At 40.9% G+C, this 13,757-nt stretch overlaps 1 protein-coding gene across 3 annotated transcripts in view; it reads left to right on the plus strand.

Annotated features, from left to right (window-relative positions):
• The window catches only part of PTK2 (protein tyrosine kinase 2), a 227,826-nt gene that overhangs the window by 103,739 nt on the left and 110,330 nt on the right, over positions 1-13,757 (plus strand). For 2 of the 3 annotated variants that reach the window (XM_082317407.1, XM_082317406.1), the window contains 2 exons: positions 1,143-1,309; positions 9,921-10,008. In XM_082317407.1, the coding sequence (XP_082173533.1) occupies positions 1,143-1,309; positions 9,921-10,008 (255 nt within the window). The remainder of the gene's footprint in view (positions 1-1,142; positions 1,310-9,920; positions 10,009-13,757) is intronic. The other variant, XM_082317408.1, reaches the window with a different exon arrangement.

Here is a 13,757-nt window from a genome sequence, read left to right on the forward strand (position 1 = left end):
TTCTGAAATTCTGGGCAAGAATCAGCAGCTTGTGCATCTGCGTGCGTATATACGTCCGTGTGTGCGTATATACGTCCGTGTGTGCGTATATACGTCCGTGTGTGCGTATATACGTCCGTGTGTGCGTGTATACGCACTCACACACGAGCGTTTTTAGTAGCAAATTTTCAGACCATTACAGGGTCAGAAGCAAAGGACTGTGAATTCCTGAAAGAAGTGTCTGGGAGCAGGGAGAGCCCATGCTCCTCCCGAGCTCTGAACTCTGTACTGGCAGGGGTCTGCCGCCTTGCAGAGACAAGCCTTACCTTCCACCGAGTTGTGAGGCAGCAGCTCTGGTCTCCTCCTGACTTTCTCATCTAGATAAGAGCAGGACAGCCTGGCACGCTGCACCTGAAAGGCTGCTGATCCACGATCTACTGACACATTTGAATTTTAGTTAGACCTTTAGTTAGAAAGGTCTAACATGGAAGGGAAACAGCGATCTGTTATGATTTTTTTGAAAGGTTCCTTTCTTGGGCAAGAGATCTTCAAACTATGTAATTTACCTCAGGCCAAACAAGTAGGACATTTGTTTTGTTTGAAAACCTTCCCAAATAATTGTCTCTTGCCTCATTTTATAAGGGATCTGTGCTGAATCTCAGGAGAAAATGAATGGGGGGAAAAGGGGGAAGGAAACCAAGGGGCTGTGAGGTGACCTACCAAATCCTGGCTTTTGGGGCACCAAATAGGATGAAAGTCTTTCCGACTGTAGATGAAGAGTGACTTTTAAAGGCTGATGGTGGGTTTTTTTGAACAAATATATCTTGCTTTCATCCACAAATCTGCTTTTTATATTTTGGCTTTTATGTTATTCTGTCTTACATAGAGGAAATAGTGGCTTAATTCTGATAAGATGCATGGAAATATATTTACTGGTGTTTTGTGAAGCCATGCCGGTAAAACTTCAGAAATTGCAAATGTTTGTTTGAAACAGCTTACAGTTGAACATGTTTGGTATCCTTAATAAAGGTGATATCTGATTTATTGCTTAGTATTTTGTATAGCGTATGACATTGTTACATTTTAAAGCCTTACTGTAGAATTTTTAGAAAATATATACTGCTTTTTACGGCTTGTAAGGAGTGTATGTTTCTCTGTTTTAGGGCATAATTCAGAAGATTGTGGACAGTCACAAAGTGAAAAACGTGGCCTGCTATGGGTTACGGCTCAGTCACCTGCAGTCTGAGGAGGTTCACTGGCTACACCTGGACATGGGGGTGTCCAATGTGAGAGAGAAATTTGAACTAGCCCACCCTCCAGAAGAATGGAAGTAAGAGTATAAATCTGTTCAGTGTCAAAATCGAGTCGTAAAAGTCTTTTTGCCTTGTCATAAAAAACAACTCTGTAATTTGCTTTATTAAGGAAGATCCTCTTGTGGTGGAATAGAGGTGATGGAACAGGAAAAAGAACGCACAACTTTTCACATCAAAGAGCTGTAAGCGGTAAAGAACAGTTTTTGTTGTTGTAAGGCGTTTCCTGCAAACTGAGGAGAACAGATAAGTGTAACCTGGGATTTAGAGGAAGCATAAAGTAGGAGCGGAAATCTCATTTGTCCTCAAAACCCTGCAAAACTTGTGATATATCTCGTGAACCAGCTCCATCTCAGGTTTTGTCATCCTTAAAAGGTCCTTTAGGATGGGAATCCTATTCCCATTTGTGGTATAAGCAGACCGCTGAAAATTTAAAAGCATAAATCTTGTTATTTAAATGAAAACAAGAAAATAGTGTTAAGTACTGGTTGTATTTAGATACAGACTGAGTAGGAGAAATGTGATTTGAAAAGAGTGAAACGCAATGAATAGATCAGTTCATCCCTCTGCAGTTATAAAACTTTTCATTTGTAAAAATATATATTTATTGGATAATGAATTGAGGCCCAGAGCGATGAGTGACATCTGCCTTTCTTCTGACTGGGATCTTCAGTTATTCCAGGAGCAATGAGCCATAGAAAGGTAACTGCAGAACTTGAGGTTTTTTCATAGCCTAGGTACATTTGCTGAGATATTTTCATGATACCAGTTAGATGGTTAAAAGAAGTGGTATGACCTATGCTCTGTTGGAGGCTGAGTTTTCTTCAGCGTTTTAGCAGAGTAAGCTGGTAGTGCATGCTCGGGAGAGGATGTGGGCTGGAGAGGAAGAAGGGAAGGATCGTCCGCTTTCCTGGTAGAAAGACAAGAGGAAACTAAAATTTATTTGCAGAAAGACACAATAGTCTACTAGAGAAGATGGGGAGCTCTGAGTTTTAAAATACCATTAAACCAAGTATAGCACTAAACTCATGTGGGAACAGCAAAAAGTAGATTACTATGGTTACTTGATCATTGCAGGGGTTTTGTGCATGTTTTGCTGTGGTTTATGTTCATAAAAACCATTTGTGCAAAAGTTGCTAGTTATTTTAAAGGCTTATACATACCTTCTGCAGAATTACTGTAAATAGTCTGTACTTAATTTCTTGCAAATGGAGTAGTTACATACTAGCAGATGTTAGTTGGCAATCTTCAGTTTATAAATTCTCTGTAAGGGCCTGATTTTAACAAATGCAACAAATTCAAACAAATTAGGAATGTTTAAATCTTAGGTTTCGAAATGTTGCACATTTTCTTCTGTGCATGTTACATTGTCTTGTTTCTGGGATGTGCATCAATATTTCTCCTTCTATACCTTACAAGAAATTTTTCATTGATAACACTGTGAAATCGCAGCTGAGGAAGTAGGGGATTCCTGAATCCTTCCCATGATAGTAGTGCTGCGTATAAGGTGTGAATAATTTATGCTATGGAAATGTGTTGCGTAGCGTACACACGTCAGTTCCAATTTTATTTGGCGGTGCAACTCGCATTGCACACGTTGCAGAACAAAATTCATCAGTTTTAAAAGCAAAGTTAGATGATTGTTTTGAAGTTTGTGGAAAGGAATTAGATAAAATACTCACGAAAGAGCTATGGCAAGATGTAAATTATTCAGTACCTTTCCGGAGTGTCATTTAATGTTTTTTTTGAATACATGCAGCCTGACATACCGTTTAAACCCATGGAGATTTGCTGTGCATAATCAAAATGCTGCTGTCATATTTGTAATACCATAACACAGAGTGTTTAAGATCATATGACAGTACTTGTAAAAATAGTTAGATTAGTAAAGGGAGAGAAGTCTTGGAATGGTTCTTAAATTGAAAGCTTCCTATAGTGTTAATAAACCAGTAAGTGACTCTCGTGTGATTTTTTTTTTCTAATCATCTCAATTAAAAGGGCTGTATATTCAGTGTTCAGAAATTAGATCTCAGATATTCTCCTGGACTAATCCAGATACTAGAAGTTAGCACTGATTGTCAGTAGGCTGTACACAAAAGTTAACAGAATAAAATAATTCTCCCATATATGCAGCTTTCGTTTGGTGCTGTGCTGTTTATAATCCTGCAGAGGATGGGCTAGTGAAGGGGAGAAATAGGGATATGACTCTGCTTCAGATGACATCGCTGTAAGTAGAGCTTAGGAAAAGTAAATAATAGTGGGCTTTAGGGCAACAAGGTCACCGAAAATTCTGTCACTTCAAATTTTCTTCCCTCTTGTATGGCAAACAGTTCAGTTGCAGGAGCACACACAATTTAGCTTTGCCAGGCTGCCAGTGGATAACCTCAATTATGTCACAAAGGACAAAGAGGAAATCACTGCTTACTGGAAGTCTTCTTTTCCCACCCTCATGTTTGCTTTTATGTACTACTTTGACCTTCTTCTTGCTATAAAAAGCCCTGTATTTTGCACGAGATAGCAAAGGTTGGAACTATCTTGTGGATTTTTTTTGTTTGGTTGTTTTTTTTTTAAATAAAAAACAGTGAAGACCTAATACTTAGGTTTTTTTCCTACAAAGAAGAAAGATTGGCACTAAAAGTCAGATGGGAGACTTGTATTGACTGCGCCTGCATCTTCACTGTATGTTTACTTTAGGAATGTTTGTGCTAGTTAACTGTATCAACCCAAATATCGTTTTTTAATTTTATTTTATTCTCTGGCAATGAAGATAATTCTGTCCAGCATCAGAAAATTCCGAATGCTTCTAAATCGCGGTGCCAAAAATGATCAGAGTTATAATTATTGGAACTGCTTGCCTATTTGTTTGTGGTAGTTTGTTCAGGAAATAAGTATTCTGGAGTCTGCTGTGTTTTAAGTCACATTGGGTAATGCTATCTTATTTTTTTGAGTTACGCAAGATTTAGCACTACAGCAGCATTGTATAATGTGAGTGTAATTCCATGTAATTGCTGTAGAATAACTGTAGCCTTCCAAATGCAGTCTGAGAGTTTTGTTCATTACTGAATTCCAGTAACACTGCTGCTGTTAGGTTTATCTTACGGTAGCATAAATGGTAAATTCTTCCTTGAGCACTTGCTTGTATGAAGGCCTGTATATCTGTGCATGGGAGATGATCCCAGATGACAAGTGACATACAAACAAGCAAAATCCAAGGGCTTTTTTATGGGAAGGCAATGAAGACTGGAGTGGATTTGTTTGCTTCAGGTTTCCCCTTAGGGTTTATGCTAGCAAGGCAGACCTGGGCGTGCGTTAAACTCACTTTTTAATGAAGAAATCAGTCTTCACTTGTACTGTTATTTTAATGATTGGATGTTTCCAAGGGCATGAGGGTGAAAGATTAAAGAGCCTTCCTCCCTTAACCTTCATCTTTACTCTGTATAGCTAGATGAACTAGGGTTAGCAAGATGTGGGACTCTTAAATCATAGCATCAACCCTGGTCATTTTTGATAATACTGAGCCCTCAACAGCAATCACAACAGCTATCCTTTGTCTCTAAAAATGCTCCGTGCCAAAGCACCGTTCCATTTGCTGGTCTTTTTTGTCCTGCAAGGGGAGAATCAAGAGGTTTGAGTAACAAATTGTTCCCCCCAGGGTAGACATCTTCCGGTTCTGTACTTAAGGTTTGTAGGTAAAGCAGGTCCTTGTAACCAGGCCCCATTCACGCTTTGGCTCTAAGAGGCAGGAGATGCCCCAGTGCTTGGCAGCCCTGTACTGTAAGTTTGGATGGCTGCAATGCAAATGCCTTGGCACTGACACAAAGGCCAGACCACCTGCAGAATGATTTAATGAGTTGACTAAGTTGATCTAAAAGCTCTGTACCTCTCCTCTCCCCAGTCTGTCTTCTCCCCTCTCTTGCTTCCAGTTATCCACTCCTTTCCCTGTTCTTCTACGTGCCTTAAGGCTTATCTAATCCTTCAGCGAGCTGATTCAGTTCATTAAACTCACACAAGGCTCCTCCTTTGCCTGCCCTTTTTGTTCCCATCTTCTCCTTCTTGGTTACTTTACTGCTGGTGTCAACTGAATTAGAACTTGCTGGAAGCAACCTGCGTGGCTGGGACTGCTGAGATTATTTCTTTCAGTGCCACAAAATACTAAGAGTTGGATCATCCTTTCTTTTTTGGCTCCACCAACTGCCCAGGTAGTGCTTGTTCCTCAAAGGGAAGCTCCCAGAACTGCTCAGTAGTGTATGCTATGCTGTGGACAGGTCAATTCACCATACAACTTCTTAACTCTACTGATGCCCACCTTTCTGCAGGTCTGAATGGAGGCCTGTAGCGTGTGTCAGTGTGCGCGTGGAAGCGTCTATACCGCAGTATAGATGCAGAGCAGCAAGTAGAATAGTAGCCTTCTGGTTTTATCAGACGTAAGGGAAGTGATCATCAGCTGGGGTACTTGCTCAAAAAGCAGACCTGGTTTGTGCAAAAGGGATTTGCCGTCCTCATCAGTTGGCTGCGTTTCAAAGACAGTAGATTCAGAGGATATTGAAAATCAAGCCCATCCTTGAGTTGGCCTTTGGTAGCCAGCTTCTTCATTCCCATAGGCATAGTCAGAGATTAGGTTATAAACAGGTAATGAAGGTCGCTCTCAGTGACTTGTCCCAGCCAAGCTGGTTTGCCTTACCTGATTTTCTCATGAGATCCTGTTGCAAAAAGCAGTACTTCTCATGGCTCCTTAGTTAAGAAGACAAGTCCCTGTAAAGGAGAAAGATTGCTTTTCCTATATTTTTTTTAATCCCAGAGAGTAAAGGTGTTCTACATCCTCGTCTAGATCAGGGTGACTGAGACAATACGTACGCTGCTGAAGGTCTGGCTACCGGTATTTAGGCAGTACATGTTCTTAGTACATTGGGAGGCCAAATAAAAGATTTTTTTTGTATAGTGTGAAAATTCAACCCATCTTCAGTATCTGTTATTAAATAAGATGTCTGAAACACATGCATTGAATCATAACACTTCCAGGATTTAGAAGGTCCGCCTTGGTCAGGCACTTGATACCCTGTGGTGGGTTGATGGTGGCTTGGCTGCCAGACCCCCCCCAGCCCCTCTCACTCCCTCTCCTCAACAGGACAGAGGGAGAAAATAGGATGAGAAAAATTGTGCGTCAAGAACAACAACGGATCACTTATCGAGTATGGTCACAGGCAAAACAGACTCAAATTCAGGAAAATTAATTTAATTTATCGCCAATTAAAATGGATTCTGATAGCGAGAAACAAAGACAAAGAATTAAACCGACACTTTTCCACCCCCACCTTTTCCCATTCCCAGCTTCACCCCTTCACCCCCAGCCCCTCTCCCCCAGGGGCGCAGGGGTGGGGATGGGGGTTGCGGTCAGTCCACCCCAGCCCCTCTCGCCCGCTCCTCCCTCCTCACACCTCTCCCCGCTCCAGCGCGGGCCCTTCCCCGGGCTGCAGTCCTTCAGGGACAACCTGCTCCCGCCTGGGCTCTCCACGGCCGCAGCTCCTGCAGGAAAGATCCCCCTGCTGCGGCCTGGGGCCCTCCCCGGGCTGCAGGCTGGGGCTCTGCTCCAGCGGGGGCTCTGCAGGGCTGCAGGGGATCCCTGCTGCGGGCCTGCAGCCCCTCCTGCCCTCCTCCTCCTGCGCCCTCGGGCTGCCTCTGCTGCTGCTCCCGCCTTGGCTCCCTCCTCCTCTGCCTGGGCCGCCTTTGGCCCTTTCGGCAACCTGTTTTCCCCCCCCCGGCGCCCCCAGCTTGGCTGAGGGGCTCAGCTGTGTCCTGCGGTGGGGCCCTTGGAGCCGGCTGGGACCGGCTGGGACCGGCTGTGTGCGGCACGGGGCAGCCCCGGCCTCTCCTCACAGAGGCCCCCGCAGCCCCCTGCCAGCGCCTGGGCACCCAATAGAACTCCTTAGGGCAGGTACACTTACTAACTTATTCTTCTTTGCTTTGAAATAACTGAAAATAGCTTGTCCATTAACTGTCCCCCAGAAGCGCTGTGTGCTGGTGTTCTGTGTTGCACACAAACAAAGCACGTAGAAGTCCGTTCAGGTAAAGCCGTAGCTTTGTGCCCAAGAAAGTGGCCTGTGTTAGTTTGCAAGATCCTGAATTTTCCTTAGTTGACTTCACTGATTTAGAACTTCTCTTGTGCCACGCTAATGCCCTCAACTAGGATGTCAACCTTTGCTATGTATTTGCCAGTTCCTCACAAAGGTTAATCAGAAAAATAATAAAAAAGGTGCCATATTTTGTATTAACATCCAGTGATCTGACAAAGTGCAGCTCCATTGGGAAAGGATGAAACTGTGTAATTAACTGGGAGATACTGCAATATGAATAACCAGTTACCCAGTCACCTTCAAGTATAGGGTCAGTCAACTTGTCTTTGCTCAAAGGTTGGATCTTCACTTTTAAATACTCTTTTTTTCCTGTTTACTGTTTCATGCAGCGAGGCTTGGAAGGTGATGTGGAAACTTGCTGCCCTGGAGAGGAATTGGGATAGAAACGGATAAAGGATGAGGAGAGAATAGCAGGAGAAAGTGCTCCTGTGAAACGATGAGAAATCGATAAGGACAGTTTTCAGAGAACAGCGTTGGTTTTAATCTTAAAATGTAGAAAGACAATTAAAATGCACTGGGTTATAGAGCCCCAAAAAATGCAAACAAGTAATTTTTTTACACAGGTTTGTTTTATTCTATACCATTCTCTGCAGTGGTGTTCAGCAGTAGATTTGAGGGGATATGGCAGAAGCAGACTATAGGGGAGGCTTTGCTTTTCTGCTTCTGGACAGCGTGCTCATGCTGCTTTCGCTCCCCAGCACTTAAACAGCTGCAGGTACAATTTGGATTATAGCTAAAATCTTAATGAATAATGAGATATCTGCTATGTATCATGAAATGTAAATGCTGATCAGCAATAGAAGGTGACTGTGTGCCTTCTCAATTAGAGTAATTTTTGAGAGTTTGTCTTAACTGTGATTTTGAATCTTTTTTTTTGTTTATAGCTGTCTGTGTCATCCTGTCAGAGAATGGTTTGGGTTGGGAAGGACCTTTAAAGATCATCTAGTCCAAACCTAATGCCATGAACAGGGACATCTTTCCCTAGATCAGGTTGCTTAAAGCCAGTTCCAGTGCCTCACCACCCTCACCGTAAAAAATTTCTTCCCTATGTCCAATCTAAAACTACCCTCTTTCAGGTGTCCTCCATCTCTCTTGTATATCCTGCAGTCTGAAGACTGTTTTTAGTTTAAGAACATGTTTTCTGTGCACGAGAAGACTAAGCGTGCAATTTCCTTTATGAAATAAACTTGCCGTACTATGAAAAAACTTCATTCTGAGTATTCCCAGTTTGTATACAGGGTGTGCGTGCCTGTGTTTACAGTTTCTAAATGTTTTCCTTATTTTAATGATTTGTGATGGGACAGTGTGTATTCAATGCTTTCAAAGCAAAGAAGAATGCTGTAACTTCTGTTTGCAGTGGAATCCAAAGCAGCAGTAACTCCCTAGTAACTTTTTATCAAATCCCTGTATAAATCTTGATTACAGGCAGCCAAATCACTTGCTGAAAAGACGTTCTTGTCCTGCTGAAACCAACAGATTGAAATGTTGCAATATTTGCTCTCTCATCATGAGTAGATTGTTAAATATACTTATTTTGGGGAAGGGCTGTAAAGAGTTTTATACTTAGGATATGCTGTATTGGCATACCCAAAGGGACGAGGACATTTATTATCAGAATTTCATTGCAGGAATGTGTTAGAGGAGGAAGCCTGCAGTGTGTGTCAAATATCGTGGGCTGTTACCGCTGAACAAGCAATAATACTAAATTTAGGGAGTAGAAGCGGGAGTTCGGTGTTTGAGAAGGGATATGAATTTGGTATAGGTCATGGATCAAGGCTAAGTCTGAATATCCCTCATTTCGTGGTGTACTATTAACTTGAAAAATATGACTGTCACGTTGCAAACTGGTTCATTTGGCTTTTGCGTGCATCTTGATGGTGAAGAAGGAAGGAGGAAATCTTTTTACAGAGAAATCCGTTCAAAACCTTTGGAACTATTCAGAGGTGAATGTTGCAGCACTCGATCAGAGAAGGAGGGGAGTCATGTTCCTTGAGTAAGCCCTCGTTTTGTCTGTAGGATGTGGCTCCCTGGTGAGTAACACTGGTTGCCACTCTTACTTGGAGCAGTGGGATTTGTGTTTTAAGTACCATGCTTGTGATAACCAAAGACAAAAGCTGTTGCCAGGGAGTCACGTCGGTGGTGCTGGCAGCTCATCTGCTGTTGTCACCTAGTTGGGCCTCCCTTTCCCTGCATCTGGATCTGATGGCTTATCTGCCGCAAGTCTTGATGCTTTAGCCCTCACTAAAGCTTTGAGAAGGCAGCAGGATTTTATGTTTGCTTCTGTTACAAAGGTCCTTCATAAACATCTTTATGAAACGTCAGGTACTGCATTCCAGTTTAGTTCTCTGAGTAGTCAAGAGGAAATTTTCCCTTAGTTTTCTGAGTTTGTTTCAATTTTATCCTCATTTCTAAGAATGTTTGAAGACACCTTTTATTTGTGAGGAAATCTCAATTATTATTTTTGTCTCACCAGTTTAATTCTCTTTTTCTTGCTTTTCAGATATGAATTGAGAATTCGATATTTGCCAAAAGGCTTTCTAAACCAGTTCACTGAGGACAAACCAACTCTAAATTTTTTCTATCAGCAGGTATGTTCAGTTCTGCTACATTTTCTTTTGCTGGCATTGATTTGGAAAATTCTGGCTTTGTTTATGCAGATAACGTATTACTGCAGAAACAGAAATTGGTAAAATTTAAGGTTGTGTATATAAAGCAGAAAGGGCATGAAGCTCGTGGCCTCTTTCTCCTTGAGAAATGGTGAGGAATATTTTCCAAAGACGAGGTAATTCTGCAGTTGTCATCTTAACTCAGATAAAATTTACCGTTGTTCAGCTGGTTTCTTATAGTTATTTCAGACTCTATTAAATGCTGAATTTCTTTATTTTTGCAAGCACAAATAAGTGGGCAATTTCACTACAACCATGGAATGTTTTTTCCACTCATTAGGTTATTTTCTTGATTTGAGTATCTCTTATTGATTAGCAAACCTGAATAATAGTAAAAGTTTCTATAAATTAAGCATTTAAATCTTCATTTTGTTCACTTAAATAATTTTAATTTGCTTTTAGGCTGGCAAGCTCAAAGTAAAGTTTCATGGGGGTCTCTTTAGAGGAGTCTGGACTAGAATGTTTATAGTGTCCCATACCTTTAAAAATCCATGCATCTGTAAAAATTCAAACCTGAAGTTACTTATTTGTTACGTGTTATGTGGGTCTTTTACAGTGTCTGCATGGTACGATGTCAGTGTTCATATACTGAAATACTGTTAGTGCTTAATAAACAGTTTGTGTTGCTAATGGCGCCAAGTTTGTGAACCAGATATGTTTTTTTTGTCGTAGTTTTAAGCAATACTTTATAATGCTGTATGGAGGATTAGTTTTACTCTAGATTATTTAATACTCCATATTATTTTATGGAGTATTGTCATGATAGAGATGGAATAAGGTAGGAATGAAGGGTAGGGGGAGAGGTAGCTGAAATGGCAGAGCTCAAGAATTATGCCATGAAAGTTCTGGAGTTTTGTTTTTTTTTTTTTTACCTGATGCGTTTTGTTGTGTCAAAGGAACAACAATATGAAGTGCTGATAATGTTACTTAAACCCCAAATGCTTCTACCAAGGAAAACTATTCCTGTGGACTACTGTTCTTTTTGTTGTGTCTCTGCCACATTCAAAAATGTCCTGATCTGATGTGGTTGCTTGGGGCATACCATAATTCCTGAGCAACATCCCCTAAAATTAGGATATAACTGGAGCTGGTCCAAGGCGTGGCTCTCTTCTGCCTTTGTGAACAGACACGTTTGCAGATGAGGAACCAGGAAACAGTAGTTCTGATTAAATTTCCTTTTTAAGTTTCTAAAAAGATGAAAACATAATCCTCCCCCCTGTCCAATACTTCAACTGAAAGCAGAATATAGAATTAGCATGCTTGTACTCATTTGTTACATGTCTTACATCCTTTATTGTACACACACACATTTGTGCCTTAGGTAAATGCGCTTTAATTTTTTTAATGTGTGATGAAATTCTTGTATTGATATATGATGGAGTTGACTTCTGAGAGGAGGATTCTAGTGCAGAGCTTATCTGAACTTAGCGTTCTAGTTTAACTAATCCATGTGATATGCTCATTTCAGCCTAAAAATGTCTGGACTTTGGTGACTTTTTATTACTGCCAGGGGTTCTTCTAGAAACAATAAAATCATGTTCCTTTTCACTTTAGCAGCTAGTGGCTTTCTTCATACTGCATTTAAACATAGGAGATTTGTGTTTTCCATGATGCAAAAGTGGGTGATAAGCTCCAAAATAATTTCTTGAACTCCATCATTTACCTATCCAAGAGTTGGGCAGCCTGCAGCATCCTCTCAGTTGTGCCTCAGAGAACTATTTCTTTCAAGTATGGAATTCAAAATGCCAAAGGAATATTTTTTAGCATTTTCTGAGAAACACACTTTTACTATATTTATGGAAATCATTAGAAACAGGTACACATGGCTCAGAATAGCAAGAAGACTTATGAAGGTCAGTGGGAACTGATATGCAAAGATGACAGCTTGCGTGTATCTGATAATGCCCTGAATCCTACTTCTATCATAAAATGAAAATCAGAGGTTCTTGTTTCCTTGCTCTGCATGCCATACCATTTTTTTTTCTCTTCCCCTTTCTTTTCCAACTTATCGTGAGGTATTTCCAAATCCAGTTCTTTAAAAGTCACTGTTCTTCATTCTGGGGTGCTGCAAGGTGTTTGGGTCTCCATTGTCATGGAAATCAGGTGCACAGCTCCTCAGAGCTGTCATTCTCTGTCCGTGAGTCTGTTTTCCTCCAGGAATCTCACTTGGCCTCTAGAATAAATTAGGACGATTTCTTGGTAAAGTGTTAAGGCAACCCCACTGACTTATGAAAAGAAGGCAGGAAAAGAATTGGAGCAGTAACGCTGCATCTTAAAACAGACCTAAAATGTGGGGGGATGTGGAAAAACAAGGACAGATGATTTTTCACATTCTGTTCCCTTCTCATTGTCATTCCCGCAACATTTTAACATCCTCTTTCGCTAACCACAGCTCACCCTTCACAATCAGACACATCGTGTTCTATATAGGCAAGAACAAGAGAATGTACATAAATCATACGTGCATACATAGATACCTTGAGCTTTCTGCACAGAAATAACTGTGTTAGAGATAATGAATGTAGGACCCAGTTACAGAATTTCTAAAAAATGCAACAGAATAACACTTCTGTAATCAAATGGGCTTTTGTAGATGTAAAAGTCAAATACATTGCTGCCTCGTGTGTTATAAATGAGAAAAAAAGATTTTGAGGATCAGATGCTGCCTGTGACTAAATCTTTCTTTTCAAGAGGAGGCTGAGAACCTATTACTTACTTAATAAAATCTAAACACATGTTGTCTGACTTATTAAAAATGTGCAACATGAAATTAAAAAGCTCATGGAGAAGGAAAAGAAATATGGTGACCTCTGTCATCCATGAATTGTGCATGGATTTTAGAAAGTGTAATTATTTTCTTGAATTTGAGTTGCAGAGCAGCAGTATTGTTGAAAAAGAAGCTGAAAGTTTGAGTAAGAGACTGAATCCTCAAGTGATCTTCATCTTCCAGAAAAGCATAGAACATTTGTAAAGATAACAAAATGTTACCTTAATCGCTGTCAACAGACAGAGTTTATTCATACAGTTAACCGAAACCACAATTACCAGGCTGTTAAACTGAAAACTGGCACAGGTTTGTAGCTTCACATGCATGACTACTCCCGCTCACTTCAATGAGTGCATTGCCCTGTATAAATTGGTGCAAGCATTTAAGTCTTCTCAGCTTGGACTTAATATGTGAAATCTTCTCTTTTTTCTTCTTAATTTTCACTGTTTTAAGGATGCTGTGACCTTTCTTTGTTTTGGATATTGTGTATTTTCAAGAGTCTTGAACAAATCAAGAACCTATGACCAGAACTGGTTGTAGTTTGATGTACAGCCGTTTGTAATCAGCGGCGGTCATTCTGCCATCTGCAGTGGGCGTGAGCTGTTCTAATTGGAAGTATAAAAGCAGGGCACTTAACGAGACTTTTCATAAGAGTGCCCCTGGTTTGCAATCTGTACAGCAAAGGATTAAAATTAGTATCTGTGAGGGAGGGGAACCATGCAACTTGTTTGTAACGTCAGAATTAGTCATACTAATATTGATCTCACGCCGTTCGTTGGAGCATCTGTGTTTCAGGCTGTGCTTCGGCTTTGAGACTTGAGATGGGGGAGAGGCTGATGCTTAGGCCATTCCACTTGACTGGAGGAGTTGTGTGTTCAAGACGTCATTTTACATCCCAGCTGAG

This window comes from Platalea leucorodia (assembly GCF_965183815.1).
Source record: "Platalea leucorodia genome assembly, chromosome: 1".
Taxonomy (NCBI): Eukaryota; Metazoa; Chordata; class Aves; order Pelecaniformes; family Threskiornithidae; genus Platalea; species Platalea leucorodia.